General features: G+C 46.7%; 1 protein-coding gene across 1 annotated transcript; it reads right to left on the bottom strand.

The window, feature by feature from the left end:
• Positions 1-1,108: 1,108 nt before the first annotated feature.
• Positions 1,109-15,403, bottom strand: LOC119198095 (potassium/sodium hyperpolarization-activated cyclic nucleotide-gated channel 1). The gene is made up of 9 exons (XM_037454951.2): positions 12,519-15,403; positions 8,595-8,801; positions 8,098-8,311; positions 7,667-7,828; positions 6,564-6,782; positions 5,627-5,773; positions 5,297-5,537; positions 5,044-5,208; positions 1,109-4,754 (listed from the first exon to the last, which is right to left on the bottom strand). Exons 1-9 carry the CDS (start codon positions 13,181-13,183, stop codon positions 2,554-2,556), a joined length of 4,221 nt encoding a protein of 1,406 aa, XP_037310848.2. The 5' UTR covers positions 13,184-15,403; the 3' UTR covers positions 1,109-2,553.
• Positions 15,404-15,408: the final 5 nt, after the last annotated feature.

Below are 15,408 nucleotides of genomic sequence, written 5' to 3' on the forward strand. Positions count from 1 at the left end.
TACAGCTCCGTGTGTGTGTGTGTGTGTGTGTGTGTATGTTTTGAACTGAGGGCAGGAAGTCTATATATAATTTCCTGCCAGCCCACCTATTACCACCCCCCTAACCTAACCTTAAATCTGTGCTTGTTCTGCGGTTGTGCCACCAGACACAGACGTAAAAATACATGTTCACCACATGTTCCATACATGCAACGGATTCCTCATGGTAGCTTTGTGAAACCGCTGGTTTCCAACCTCGGGGTCGAGACCCTGGTGGGTGACGATACAGAAAATAAATGCTGCTGCCGCTGAACACATTCAGGGTTATTTGTCTGACTTTTCATACTGTTTAATTGTGGATTTCTGGTTACTTTATTCTTGCCTAGTTTCTAAAAATGATTCCCGTGAGACTTCCTGCTGTGTTGATTATTAACGTTTTATCGCCATCTAGTGGTCCGCGAGGGGACACCACATGCAAAAACATAATCAGAATCATAGTGGCTTTTGAGATTTTCTGTTTTTGCTTTCATAACGTGCCCCCTTTAAGGATACTAGAAAAACTTAAAATATAAAAGCATTGTGATGATGAAGATGAGATAATAATCTTCATATATAACCATAAAACTTCACAACAAAAAATGTCTTAAAGTTATACTTCTGAAGTTTCGTGGGGGTTATATTATTATATATTTTCATAATTCTCACTTGTAAAGGAAAAATTTCAGCTTCAGTAGCAGTAACGTACACTTAAACGTCCAAGATGTATTCCGATCTACCTTCTGGAGGTTTGTAGTCTTTTGCCTTAATGTGCCGCGCCATAATCAAGTCAAGGGACATAACGCTGATTAGTACTGCTGATAGTGTAATTTATGGATACCACTGTAGATGATTTGAGAAATAAAAAAATTCCCGTAAGCCAACCTTGTAATTTATTGTACATTAACTTGTTGCCGTAATGCGGTTAGTTATTGATGGCAGTTTCATATCGTCAAGATTTTTTGATGATGATTAAGGAATCCGTAATGAAACCAAAAAATTAAGAAATAAAGAAGTTTACTCTTTGTTCGAGTTGAATTCAAAATCAATATTTTCAACACTTTTATACATACTGTTTTGTAGTTATATAAATATAGATTGTATACATGTATGTACATGGGGCAGACACACAAGCAAACAAAGAGCTCACGCCTCAACACACTCAACAAAATGATATCTAAATCCGCTTTATTGTTATATCCAGATATACATCTTTATCGTTACATCATGGTTGTCAAGAGTATCATCATCTTCTTAAACACCACCCTCACTATTGTGACACCATTGTTGGTCATTTTTTTTTCGGTTCAAAAGCTGGAGCTGTGGTAAATAAAAAGTAAAACATTTGGTCCTTAATTCATAGTCTAGGCAACATGGTATTAGGGTTAAAGACTGTCTGGTTGCTACCCACACAAAACATCAAACATCGCTGGAAATGGTGCTGAAACAGTGTCGCAGAGCAAAATGAACACAAGGCTGACGGTCCGTAAAGAGCGAGATGCCAGCAAACGGAGAGACAGTGAGCGAGTCTGTGAGCGACAAAGAGGCAGTGAGCGACAAAGAGGCAGTGAGCGACGAGGGCCGAGGAAATCAGATGAAAGACGGAGGGGCTGAGGAGTGAGGAAGCTTACAGCAGAGCGACAGAGAGGTACGTATTTACAGTTCAGGGCGCCGGAGGAGCCTCGGTGCACAGCGGAGCAGTAGATTGACTTCCACACACGAAAAAACAGGAAGGTTTAAAAGTTTTGTCTTGTTAAAAAAACTAAACACCACACACCTCAGACCACAAAACTACCAGTGAACTGCTCTTAATTATTCAAATTTATATGAGCATTGACCTTACAGTGATTTGATATTCTTGTTATTATTAATAATCTGATGAGAAAATATTACACTTTGGTGCAGAATGGGAGTCAAGAGGGAGTTGGAGCTGGAAAACCGGAGGTGTCTGCTTTATTGCCCGCGTTTGAAATCATCCAACAGCAAAATGTTCTTTTCTCAAATTCACTAATAACGCCAATGTTATTTCCTGTCACATTATGAGAGTCTCAAATGTTTCACGTGTATTGCAATACATGCATGCATGTATAGAAAATGGAGACTTTTTTTCTCAGCTATTGCTTACATCCCATTTACTGTGCATACTGTTTCCACTTCAGCTCCCCCGCTTGCTCCAACAATCACTAACAGAGATATGTATGTATACATTTGGATGTTTTTTCAGACTCTACCTTGCCTGCCCGCGCCAACCACTCAGGACACCTACAAAAGTCTCCTCGAGCGACGGCTTGGTTGAGAGTCACATCAAACACCTGATGCGCTAAGACAATCACACCCTAGGGTGAATGCAAACAAGATGTACCTGTCAACACAATATCATTAGATATCTGACGCCAACTCTGTAAATCCAGGGCTCTGCTAGTCAGCAGCGGCCACAACATCCTATGAGGAGGTCTTACGTGCTGAAGGGCAGTTTGTGTCTTTGTCTCTCTGAGTCTTTTTTAGTCAGCGACAGCCGAGGGCCTTTTTCCCCCATCTTTAGCTTTGATGTGCGGACTGGGTGGGTGTATTAGTGGATGCCTGCGAGGTCTGAGCTGGGGTGGAGGGTGTATTGAGTTTTGGGGGAAAGGCAAGGGCAGATGTTCCGGTTGGCGTTGGTTTCTGGGGGCGAGCAGAGCCAGATTGTAAACTGGAGGAGATGGCAGCCGGGGAGGAGGCGGTAGAAACAGACGAGGGGCTAACGGAGCCAGAGCCAGATGTGGGGGCTTGAGTAAGGACAGGAGGGGTTTGTTTTACGGGATGAACTGTAAACTTTATTTTATTGGTAGAACTAGTGTTAGCCGGTGTAGGGGAAGGAGATGCAGTCTGAGTTGGGTTCAGTTTTTGGATCTGGCTCGAGCCAGAGGGCTGGAGAAGGGTTGGACTCTGGGATTTACTCAGGGAGGGAGGAGCTGTAACTGGTATGGGAGAGGGAGAAGGGGTATGGGTTAGGCTCTGGGTCGGAGTAACAGGGGACCGAGTTTGTGTAGGAGTTTGGGCAGGGGTAGAAGTGCGAGCACGGGTTGTCTGAGTGGGAGTCTGTGTTGGAGAAGAGATTGGAGCGGGACTGGGGCCAGACAATGGAGAAGCAGGAGGAGGTGTGTTAGATGCCCTGGCTCGGGGGCTCTGGGGACATGGTGGGATAGATGTGATCAAGGACGAAGGGGGAGAAGAGGAGCTGAAAGATGCCTTGGGCCCACAAGCTGGAGGTGTTAAAATAGGGGTAGAAACAGAAGGTGGAGGTGGTGTGGAGGAGGGAGAGGGAGACGCAGAGCGGGAAGAGGGTGCAGGGATTGGTTTGGGACGGGGAGTTGAAGAGAGCGACAGCGGGTTTGTTCCTGCTAAAGGTGGGGCGGAGCAGGGAGGAGGAGAGGAGGAGCGCAAGGGGGTCATTGGTATCAGTTTAGGTCGAGGTGCCTGTGTGAGCACAGTTGAAGGGGTGGGAGAGGAGTGCGGGGTCTGCTTTGGAGGGGACGAAGATGTCAAAGAAGCTGCAGAAGGCATGTATGCAGCCGTAGGTGTGGGCACAGTGGCCGTGTGAAGGGCAGGTTGTGTGGACAGATTGTGCGCCAGTGCAGCCTGAATAGGGACTGCGCCCTGTGCTTGTGAATTAAACGGTATATTTGTCATCAGCTGTACTGGAGCGTTATAGGTCAGCATACCTGCGCTGCCTCCCCTGGCCAACTGCCCTGCCAGGAAAGGAGCCGCCAGCAAATTGCCACCGGAGGCCTTCCTGTGGAGAGGCGGGTGAGGCAGCACTCCGGCCCAGGAGCGGTGAGGAAGAGTGGGCTGCGAGGCCGACAGCAGCCTGGCCTCCTGGGTGAGTCGTCCCAGTGCAGGAAGACCCTGACAGCTGTTTCCACCGTAACGTAACAGAGCTTCTTTTGCCCCCTGCCGGCCCATCAAAAAAGTGTTGCAATCTGACGGGGCACCGCGGGCAGTAGGGGGGTTGGCGGAAGATACCTTGCGGATGGGTGGAGTTTGCGACCCTCCACCTGGTGATCCAGCAACCATTGTGGGATGATCAGACTGGAGGCGGAGGTTGTAAAGAAGAGTCCTTTCTTGTTGGACAGATGCCGGGACAGAGGAGGAGGGTGTGGAAGGCGTTTTAACAATAGGGGGTGATGTCAACCCACCGGCAGGTCCCATGGACGATGGAGAGGAAGGAAATCCTCTTGGGGACAAACCAGCCACCCCTCCCATTGTCATCATCCCAAAGAGAGAGCTCACGGAGGGGCGTAGGGTCTGTAACGCGGGAGGACGAGGGGGTGACAGGGGGAAAGAGGAGGAAGGGGAGGGAGAGACAAGAGGGGAGGGCAGGAAGAAAGTGCCTGCGCATGTTGCATGTTGCTGCTGAAGCTGCTGCAGCTGCTGTTGCTGCTGCTGGTGCATGAGGGCGATTGCTACATTGCTGGTGGCAGCAGCAGTCTGCAAGGGGGCGTGGACAAGCGGCGCCCAGATGACCGGCCGTGGCCGAGGGGACACGGTGCCACTCCTTCCTGCAGCCGCAGCAGCCGCGATGGCATCCTGCATGGCCGTCATGCTGTCGTGTTTGACAATCTGCTGCACCAGCATGCTGTCACAGGAACCCAGAGTCCCGGCACCTGGACCCCCGGAACCACGGCCTCCACCGCGACCCATACTGCCCCCCAGAGAACCGGCCTGCGATGACTTTCGCAGTAGCATGGAGTTCTTCCTGCCTGTAAAGGAGAAAATTCAATACATGTAACATTCCAGGAGACAAAGTTAGAAAGAGTGAAATTCTTTCTCCTTCTAACTCTTTAGAAGGCTAATTTATTTACTGAACCATCTTTTCATCACAGAGAACGCTGCTTCCTATAGTATTTTAACTTTTCTCTTTTTTAATGATCAGTTTCAACATTTAAAGTGAGGACAAGGCACCAAGGACATTTAGCAGTACTGAATAATTGCCAATATTGGGCAAGGTTGTCACAGAACGCAGGAGCCACTCAGACATCCACACTTTACCTATTCGATCCAATCGGTCCACGGCGACAGTTTCAAAGGCGCGCCTCATCATCGGATGCTCCTCCAGCACCTCGTTAAAGCTGTCCACGCTGAGAGAGTACAGGCGACAGTACGTATCTGCACGGACGCTCGCTGTCCTCCGTCCACGAGTCAACAAACAAATCTCTGAAAAAAGGAGACAGGCAGTGAGAAATCACCTCCATGTTCACTGCACCCTACTACACAACCTGAGCTGTCTAGAAAACATGATCACCTCCGAAGTACGACCCGTCGCTCAGCTTGGTTTCCTTGTTGCCACGCGTCAGCACACCGACTCGCCCATGCTGGATGAAGTACATCTTCCGTCCAACTGTGCCCTCGCGGATGATGAAGTCTGAAGGCTGGAACACTTCAAACCGGAGCTTGATCAGCACCGCTGTCACAAAGTTTGGATCGGCGTTGGCGAACAGCGGCATGTTGGCCACGAGGCTGCGGCAGTTGAAGCTGACTATCTCCTGGAGGAAGATGAATGAAAAGATAAGAAGTAGTAGTGAGAAGTGTGGTCTCTACGCGTAGACGAGTTGGGTGTTTGTGAGTTCATTACCTCTTTGAGCGGGTCGCTGAGTTCTGCCAGGATGTTCTCCTCGTCAAACATTTTCCCCTGGAAGCGGTGCTCATAGTACTCGTGGATCTTTTGCCGAACGTCCGCAGGAAGCTTATGGAATGACATGTACTGCTCCACTTGCTTGTACTGCAATAACAGGCAAAGGGCATGAAAAACCATCATTAGTCCACTTAGTCACAGCCTTTCTGGAATATGTGCGCTTTGATGTTCTACGGCTGTCGACTCTTTTGTTAATCCACCCTAAATAGACACTCAATTGTTTACTCAAGAGAGAAGCACATTAAGAATTTAGACACGTGTCAAAACAATTTTCCCTTCTTGCATGTACAGTATACAATTGGATGCAATGCACTGTGTGTACGGTACATTTGAGGAAACAACAAGCATTATACACATTTTAAAAGTAAAGTTGCAGATAGTGAAACGCATTATATGGAAGTGATATGGAGTGATTTTCTGATTACTTAATTAAGAATTAGAGGTAAAAATCAGAATCAAATTCTGTCAAAAATATAAACAGAATCAGAATCAGCTTTAAAGAGAGATTTTGAGTACGTCCATTAATCACATTGAGGCCCCTCAGGTTTGTTTTGCGACCACTTCTTAACCCGCAGGTTAGAGTTAACCGATCAGATCAACAGAAAACTGAAAAAAACACAATTGTGGTGGAAATTTGTGGATTGAATCCTTGTGAGAAATCAAAAGTATCTTGAACTCGCTCAACAAATTCTCCCCCAACAACAATCATCTGTAAGTTGTTGATGGCCATTTTAATTCAAATAAAATATAATATGAAATAAATAGAACCAAAAGCGTCCTTGATAACAAATATCATCAACTGAAATGGATGGAACCTCGTTTGATGCCTAAACTATAAAAAGCCCAGGCGGACAAACAGAGGAGCTTCAGGCTTTACCTTTTCCTGGTACTGTCGTCGCGAGGAGTCCAGCGACTGGATGAGAGCGGTGGCGTGGCCGATGAACATGGCGTAGCAGGTGGCACCGACGATCATGCTGAGCATGGTGAGCCACACGTCGGTCATCCCTTCTGGAGCCTGGGCACCGTACCCGATACACAACATGTGGCTCATGGCTTTGAACAGAGCGTAAGAGTACTGCAGGCCCCATGTATCGTTCTGTGAGATGTAGGCAAACAAAGGAGGGTGACAGGACGAGTGAGAAGGACTGTTAATTACAGAGGCGCTGCCATATTGTTTTATTCTTATTTCAGTGTTAGAGGAGCTTTTATCTTCTCAGACGTGCTCAGCCAAACCGCTTTGGAAAATACAGCCGACATCAAAACATCGGCGGCAGAGCAATTTAACTGTCAAAACCTAACTGGCTTCAAGCGGAGCGCCTGTAGAACATTTAAAATCACGCAGACAATAAAAAAGGCGGTTAACTTTATTTAAAAAAATGTCTATAAGGGTGTGTGTGTGTGTGTGGGGGGGGGGTGTTTCCATCTGTTTTAAGCTGAGTCCAATTATACTAAGATGTTAATAGTCTAAAGGATGAGGGGACTTTCTCTGGGGAAAATCCCAGCATCGGCCTGCTTAGCAACAGTCACCCAGGCAACGCCTAATACTTGATTCAGCTATTCATACAGCTGTGTATCTGTGTGCATTCATGGGCATCCACATCCGTACGCCTGCATGAACAGAGAAAGAAATCACCGGCAGGTCCCTTAGGTCCCCACACCTCCACCTCATCTCTGCTGGAGTTTTTAATTGGAAAGTCTCTTTTGTTTTCATGATGATGAGAATCTTTTTCCAACTGGACATGTAGCTACAATAGCCAATCAAAACAGTTGAGGAGCAAACAATGTCAAATCTAATAAAGACTCTCACTTTGTGAACACATACACAGACTAATAACCCCAAACCAAACTGCTTTATGAAGATGTGATTTGCATTTATCTGACATAAGAGTTGAGATAGCGCTTTGCACTCTTCATTCAACCTGCCTGAAACACGTCAAAAAAACATCACGTATACACACACATGGATGGTAAGAGACTCACCACCATCAAGTTCTTGGAAACCCAGCAGTCAGGAGGGAAGTCCTGCAGCATAGGGACCAAAAACTGGAGACAGCCGTCCCAATGGCACAGCAGCAGCATCATACCGATCAGATTAACTATTCTCACCATTGCACTGGCAAGGTCATAGGTCATATGGAAGATCTGAGGAGGAGAAGAGGGAAAGAATAAAGCAGGTGAAAAGAAAAGTGCAAATGACAGGTGAGGTTGACCTTTTAATTCCCAAACTGTTCAAAAATGCATTTCAATGAGGCTTTTCCTCCAGCACAATATTTTAAAAATGTATTTTATTCTACTCATGTCACATTATTTTAAAATACCTTAGATAATAAATTAGTTTAGAACTACCTCTTAAAACACAAATATCTCTGTCCCTTTGACTTTGCTTTGCTTTCTTTCCAGCCTTTTCTCACCTCCTCCCACTGATGGATGTAGCGGATGAGTCTGGACAGGCGGAGCAGGCGAAGCAGGCTCAGGATTTTGGTGAAGCGGACGATGCGCAGCGCCCTGGCCGTGCGGTAAACCTCCGTGTCCAGACTGTCCACCATCAGGAAGATGTAGTCCACGGGGATGGATGACACAAAGTCCACCAGGAACCAATTCTTCAGATACTTCTGTCGGATCGCTCTGAGTCGGAGGAGCATGGAAGAGCAGACATTTCTAATTGGCCGATAAAAGCATTGTGGAAGCCCTTCCAACATTTGGCACGAGGCGATTCTCATCCATATTCAACAGGAATACGACTGGAACGAGAAAAAAGGCCCTGCCACCAGCTGCATGTCACCTTTTTGGTACAATTCACAACAACCGAGCAGATGGTCAGAAGAGCAAATGTAAATGACTGGCGACAGAGCAGCCGAATTAATATTCTCATTCATGCAGATACACATAATCGGGTGGTTGGAATGACCTGGGGTCCAGCAGTATCTCGGTGTTGTCTTCCTTGATGATGCCGGTCCTGAAGTTGAGAACCAGGTCGACCATGAAGAGAGTGTCAGAGACCACGTTGAAGATGATCCAGGAGGGAGTGTTTTCCTCTCTAAAGAAAGTGATGCCCACTGGCAGGATGATTAAGTTCCCCATCATCAGCATCAGCATCAACAGGTCCCAGTAGAATCTACACAGAGAAAGAAAGCAGTGAGTGTTATTTTGTTCACTGTTTTTAGTTTTTTAGGTTGGATTGGTTTTGCATTGTGTCTTATTGTGTTTCTTGTGTAGTCACTGAATAGGTGACAAAAGGACAGGGCTCCCACAATGCAATACACAGTAGAAATGGAGGAGCTCTTTGCTACTGAAAATATATCAATTAACTGTGGGTGATGGCTAAAAAATGTCAGAATAACAACGGTTTTACTTTCATATGGTCTTTTACTTTAATGGTAGATTTGACAAGCTGTTTGGCACGAAAACATAATTTCATGCCGTTCCCCTGATCATAATTGATTTTGAACTGAGGAAGACCATGTATTTCACTCCTTGTGTGATGAACATAAAAGGGATTCAAAGGGCAACTCCCGGGATGGTCAAAATTGACACAGCAGAAACGGAGATATCCTGACTTTTAGAGTGTAGTAAGGGTCCAGCTGCAAAGACACTGGATCAAATCCCATAATGCATCTGGATTGCGTCCTATCCTCGAAACTAGAGACCTCATTTTGTGCTCGGGCCCAAGTCGAGAGAACCCTGATGCCATATCAAGGTCATTTTATAAATTGGTATTTCATGCTGCAGGGTACGACAGGATGACGTAGCCCTCTCATAAAAATGCTGTTAGTGATTTAAGAGTGGTAGAAAAGGCAATCCAATCATCTGGAGATGATGCCTTTCACCCTTCTGTCTTTTCCCCCTAATCCCTTCATCCTTGAATCTAACCATATCAATGACTTGCTCTCGCTCTCCTTCTGGGAGAAACAGTCGAGCTCTGCGGCTGATTGCCATTGAGCTCTAATTTAGTAACACAACCTCATGGTGGTGTGACACTGCTGCTAGACTGATGAAGATTAAGTATGAGTCATCACTCTACTTCTGCCTGACTGTCACCTATACTGCGAGATGTATCACTTCACAATCACTCACAATAAAGACAGGAACTACTTAAAGTGACACAGATGCAGCCACCCTGTTGTGTGGCTGTTGTGATGGGATTGGAGATGTATTCTCCCTGAGTTTTGGAAACTGATTGAAGTGAACATTTCTGTAAATCATATCACAGTTGTGGTTTATGTCTGTCAGCGCTAGTCATTAAGAAATTATTAAAATGCCAGTAGTTTACAGTGGTACAGTTAATTTAGTAATTTATTGTACTAAAAGCTGAAATAATTACAGTCTTTTAAGCAATAATATATATATATATATATGAATATAGTCCCTCAACAGTAGATTATTTGACAACATGCATGGTTGCTTGGACAAAACAAGCCATTTGGATATGTGGATTTTTACTTTAGATGTTTTAGATTGATAGTAACAAAATTGTTTGCGGCAGCAATATAGTGGTGGGAGGTAAATAATAACATTTACTCAAAACTGTATGACCGATTTGGTACTTCTGGATTATTATCTATAATCCAAATGAGGGTTCAAATGACAAGATCTGAGACTGGGAGCTTTTTGATTGCCTCGCGGCGGTTCTGAAGGTGTCAGCAGCTCGTGGCTCAGCGTGGCAGCGTAGCTGCAAAGCGTTTACCTGGGGGGGTCGACGCCCTCGGCCTGAACAGCGTTATCAGCTGTAACCTCCATATGAGAGCAGTGCAGAGCGGCGGCTAACCAGACACACTCACACGCACTAACGTGCACTAAAAGCTTTTGCGGCAGGAGCCTCTGTTTTTGCTGTTGTCATTGATGAGACGTGAGATCAAATAAATGAGCGTGGTCAAACAGACAAGAGAACATGCGGGATCCAAACTGAGGAGGATGTGGAGGTTTGTGGTGCTGTCTAAATACCTGGTTAGACAGGCTCGTGCATTCTGTGTGGCTATACGTGCACTCGTGAACTCTCAGGTAGGAATTGAAAATGCAATCAAAGGCTCATCAGTATTCCATCTGGAACACGAGCAGCTGCTAGACGACAACCGACCTGCATCTACCTGCTCCTACCTCGTCAAACGAAACACTAATTCTACTCTAATTGAGGCCAAGTGTCCCCCGGGCTACCTCTGATTGGCTCCCGGCACGCGGTTGGCCAGATGTCCGTTATGAGCAGGTTTCCGCACATCATCCTTTCCCGGATGTATAGACAAACAAGCAAACTGGCTAATACGTAACACATCCCTGATACTATATGTGTCGTGCTGCCAAACCCAACTCAACGAGAAGGGCGAACCATCTGTCTGTTTTCACCAGACAGATGGTTCTGTTCTAGTGAATTCATTCAATTGAATGGTTCTGTGTATTACTGCACACACACACACACACACACACAGGCTCTTGTGCTCAAGGTCAATACAGGGGCGAAAACACAATAGAGGGGCCTTAGCAGTAATCCGTCTTCTCCTCTCGCTGGCCTGATAAAGTTCCTCTTCAGACAACAGGTACTTAACTGAAAAGTCAGATGACTGAATTATGCATTATGCATACTCGACATGCATAATTGAGAAAGTCATACATAATTGATGCAAGTTCAATTGTGATTCTCCAACGGGTTAATATGGAATGTTATAATTTTCAGATATCTGGCATGAATATCAATAAGTGCCAAACAGGCATCCATCCATTTCTCTGTTCCTCAATGACCTCATTCTCTGTATCGACTGTGAGCAGACTCATAAGCAGAACTTGGGAGTGATCATCAAATTGACAGACAATACAAAAACGATTTGGTCTACGTGTGTGTATTTGATGAAACTAAAGTGGGCCAGGCGCCTTGGGGATCAAGTCATCCATTGTTACTGGAGCCTGTCTGGAGATTATGAAGGCCGTCTCTCTCTCTGCGCTCCACCTGCACATTTATGTTACGTTTAGGAAGACATAAAAAAGAGTCCCCTCCCATACCTACCTTGATAAAAAAAGAACTCCAGAAAAACAACAATCAACCACCAGGTTTTTATCTTCACGAGAGTACACTCAAGAAAAAAAAACAGCCTTAATTGTCAATTTCATCACAGAAACTTCTCTCGTAGTACGGAACCACCTGCAGGGGATGCTGAGCTGGGTTCACCCACTGTGCAAATGAAAGAATACTTGACATTTCACTTTATTGACATGTAAGGCATTTGATGTTTTGCCCCGATCGACCAAACATCTTAATTTGAATGTTCTCGCATTGATCCCCGAACAATTTTTCTCTGGAAAGAAATTGGTCTCTGAAGTGTCTATTGTCCTAGTGGACCAGACCTGCCATAGCTGCATGGTGTCCACACTGGAGGCCTTGTCACATTGCCCTTTTCATCAACACCTCTCCCTGCCTTCATCGTGCCTCTGAGGAGTTTAAATACACCTGTTTTCACTCTCCATTTCAAGGCGTTGCTTCAATACAACCTTTTTTGCAGATACGTATGCACCCATTGCACCTTCTTCTACTACCGCGCCCCAATACATGTAGCCTCCTGCAAGTTTATAACTCATTGCAGATGTCCTCTTCCTTTCCCCCCCAGTTAAAAACTGTGGTGCTAAATGTATTTTATGTTTCCATTATTCTCCCCCCGCCCCCCTTTTTATGTCTCCGACATTATCCCTTCAGTGGGACTTCAGCTCGGTTTGATCCATGATTCAATCAAAATGAGTGTCATCGCTTTAGATTAATTTATAAACCAACAACTGCAGCTTGCTGTGGAAGGTGTGTGTATGTGTGTGTGTGTGTGTGTGTGCACATGTGTGAGTGTGTGTGCGTGCCTACCTGAAGTCACTGTATGGGTGTATGATCCACGACCCCGCTGATTTCAGTCTTTCTTGCTCCAGCGCCACAGCTTTGTGGGAACCAAACATGCGCAGGCTGAACTTGTTGACCCCCGGCTGAAGCATGGGTCCAAATTGTCTCTGGATGAAGGTGCTCTGGTTGGAGGTGCTGTAGTCCTCTCCGTCCAGCCCAAAACCACCCAGTACACACTGTCCCATTAAATCAGGGGTCCCTGGAGCTGTAGCGGTGGTCTCCAGGCCCGTGGCCACCACCACCACTCCCGTCCCGGCAGAAGATGAGGAGGTCAGGGCGGCGCGGGTGTTGGCGAAGCCCACTGAACGATGGTGCGGGTGGGATGTGCCAGTGGACGAGGGCGGCGGTGGCGGCAGGGGCACCGGGGTGCCCGCCGTCCGGAAGGGAAGGCCATCCCTGGTGGAGGAACTCATGATGGAGGGGCGACGGGCGCGTCCAGCCGAGGAAATGCTGTCCGCCCCGAAGGAGCCCCTCTCCCCTTCCAGAGATGCCTGGGACAGCCTGTAACCTGGAGACGGCAGGCTGCCCTTACTGCGCCGCTTTGAGTCCCCTCCGCTACGTCTGGGCAGGCTGTCCCCCCCAGATCCAGCGGTGCTACTGGGGGTGCACGCACCTCCCGCCACCCCATCCATTCCAAGTGAGGGAAGAGGGCGAACTGGTGACCCTTCGGGAGGACTACTAATTCACGCAGTCAATATTCTTAGATTACACAGGCCGTATAGCGTTCAATTGTTAATCTGATTGTTAAATTGAAGAACCTAAAGAAAAGAGGTCTCTGTATCTCCAGTCATAGTCGTGGAGCCGGCAACTCACACCTCCGCCCTCTCTCGGCTGATGTGGCCATGCTTACCTCGGTGCCCTTGGAAACGGCTCCATCCAGACGTTAAATCATTCACCCTGTCAGAGTGACGCCAGCAGCTTCACTTCCCCTTAAACGGCCCCCACCCCCTCCCCCCCCTTTGTCCTTACAGATGTTCCCGTGTCTCTCCTCCTGCCTCGTCCTTGAAACGTCTCTCCCCCCACGTGGCGCTCCCTCTCTTCGCCTCGGCCGCCTTCAGCGTTCCGACGCCGGTCATTTTGGCACCGGATTCCCGGTGTTTTTTGGACGTCGGTGTCCTGTCTTGTGTAGTTTGTGTATGAGCCAAGGCTGCTCAGCCAAATCGACAATGCTGTAGCTATTGCATTGTGTTGGAGATGAGCGGTAAGGAGGCAGAGTCGGGAACATCCGCGGATGAATGATAAGGACACTGGATCCTCTGTCAGGAGCGACGGGTTGTCAATGGACAGAAAGGACGCGCATGGCAGGCAGACATGTAGAGGCTCCAGCTCCAAGGCGCACAAAGGAGACCGGGCCGACACTTCAAACAAGTCGAATAACCCCAAATCTAGCGCACGGTTTCACTGGATCCGCGGCACGTTGTCATTTTTTCAGCATCGGGGCGGGAAAACACTCACCGTGATGGAAGGCGCGCCGAAATGTTCCCCGTGACAGAAGCGCTCCGACAGCCAGGGAGACAGCCGGCTCTACCACAGGGCTGTTCTCTAAAAGTGATGAATGGATGAACGTGGTCAGGTGTTCGGCGTCTTTTGTTCCCTCGGCCGGTGCAGTCTATTCCCACTTCAGCCGACTTTCAATGACAGCGTGCCCAGGGACGCGGCGTCGTCCTTTCCGCCTTGATGCCACGGAGGAGAGATTATGTCAAAAGAGTATGCCGCTCCGAGGCGAAACGATGAATTTAAAAAAAGCCTCCTTTAACAAAAGATGAAACAACTTGTTGAGCGGTGAAGGTGGCTGCTCCGTCGATGGACTTCTCGTGGTGAAATTCACTTCTCACTCGGCTCATGAGTGTGGAGCCGGCACGTCCACAGAGGCGCGCATCGCATGCAAATGCCATATTAAATAATGAAATGCATTTAAAAAGGTCTGGGTGTAATCGGCCTGTTGCCATGGCATCCGCATCACCATCATACGTCCCCCTAGGCCGCGTGCCCGGCCGCGAGACGCACGCATCCCTCGCAGGTATAGGTCGCGCGTCATCCTCGCTCCCTCACCAATACGACGAGCGCGTGAAGGAGTGTATGATGTTGAAACTTTATTTAAACCTCGTGGAAGAACAAACGTTTTGTAACAACGGTGAGAAATGACACGGAGATATAAATATATGAAAAGACACGAGTGAAATACAAAATATGTGAATGAAAACTGCCTATTTATTTTTTCTAGTGTAAGAAATGATCTTCCGTCCCATCAGAGCTAATTTAACAGACCACAAATGGTAGCAAAATACACAATTAGGTTTCCAATATCTCACCGAATTTGAAAGACGTAACTGAGAGAAAGCAGTATACTACATCCTTGGTAGGCCTATAATAATAAATGTTATAACCTTTACTTCACAGATTGGACCGTTGTATTATCTTGTTACTTCGCAAATTATTATTAACAGATTACTAATTTATCCAATATAACGCTTTCACAAACAATCCAACAGTTAGTTGAAAATAACATTAACTCAACATTTTGAATTGTCATACAGCCAAACCCCCCCCCCAAATAATTTCTCATGAGAGTTAAGGGAAGATGATTCGAGGCAAATTAAAGCTGGAAATATTTATGAAATAAGAAGCAGTAGATAAGGTGAGGATGTTACATAAAGGATAGGACATGAGAAAGCCCCATGCAGGAATAGATATAATTAGTTTAAGAGAACAGAAGACAGATGTTGGCATCTGGGTCATCTCAGAGGACAAAAGGAAGGAGCTCAATAACGGTCATCGCAGCATCTCCCGGGACCACTCACGACAGCCAAAGGATTGAGCTGTCACAAAGATAAGCTCATTCTTCCAAAAAGCCCAT

This window comes from Pungitius pungitius, chromosome 11, assembly GCF_949316345.1.
Source record: "Pungitius pungitius chromosome 11, fPunPun2.1, whole genome shotgun sequence".
NCBI lineage: Eukaryota > Metazoa > Chordata > Actinopteri > Perciformes > Gasterosteidae > Pungitius > Pungitius pungitius.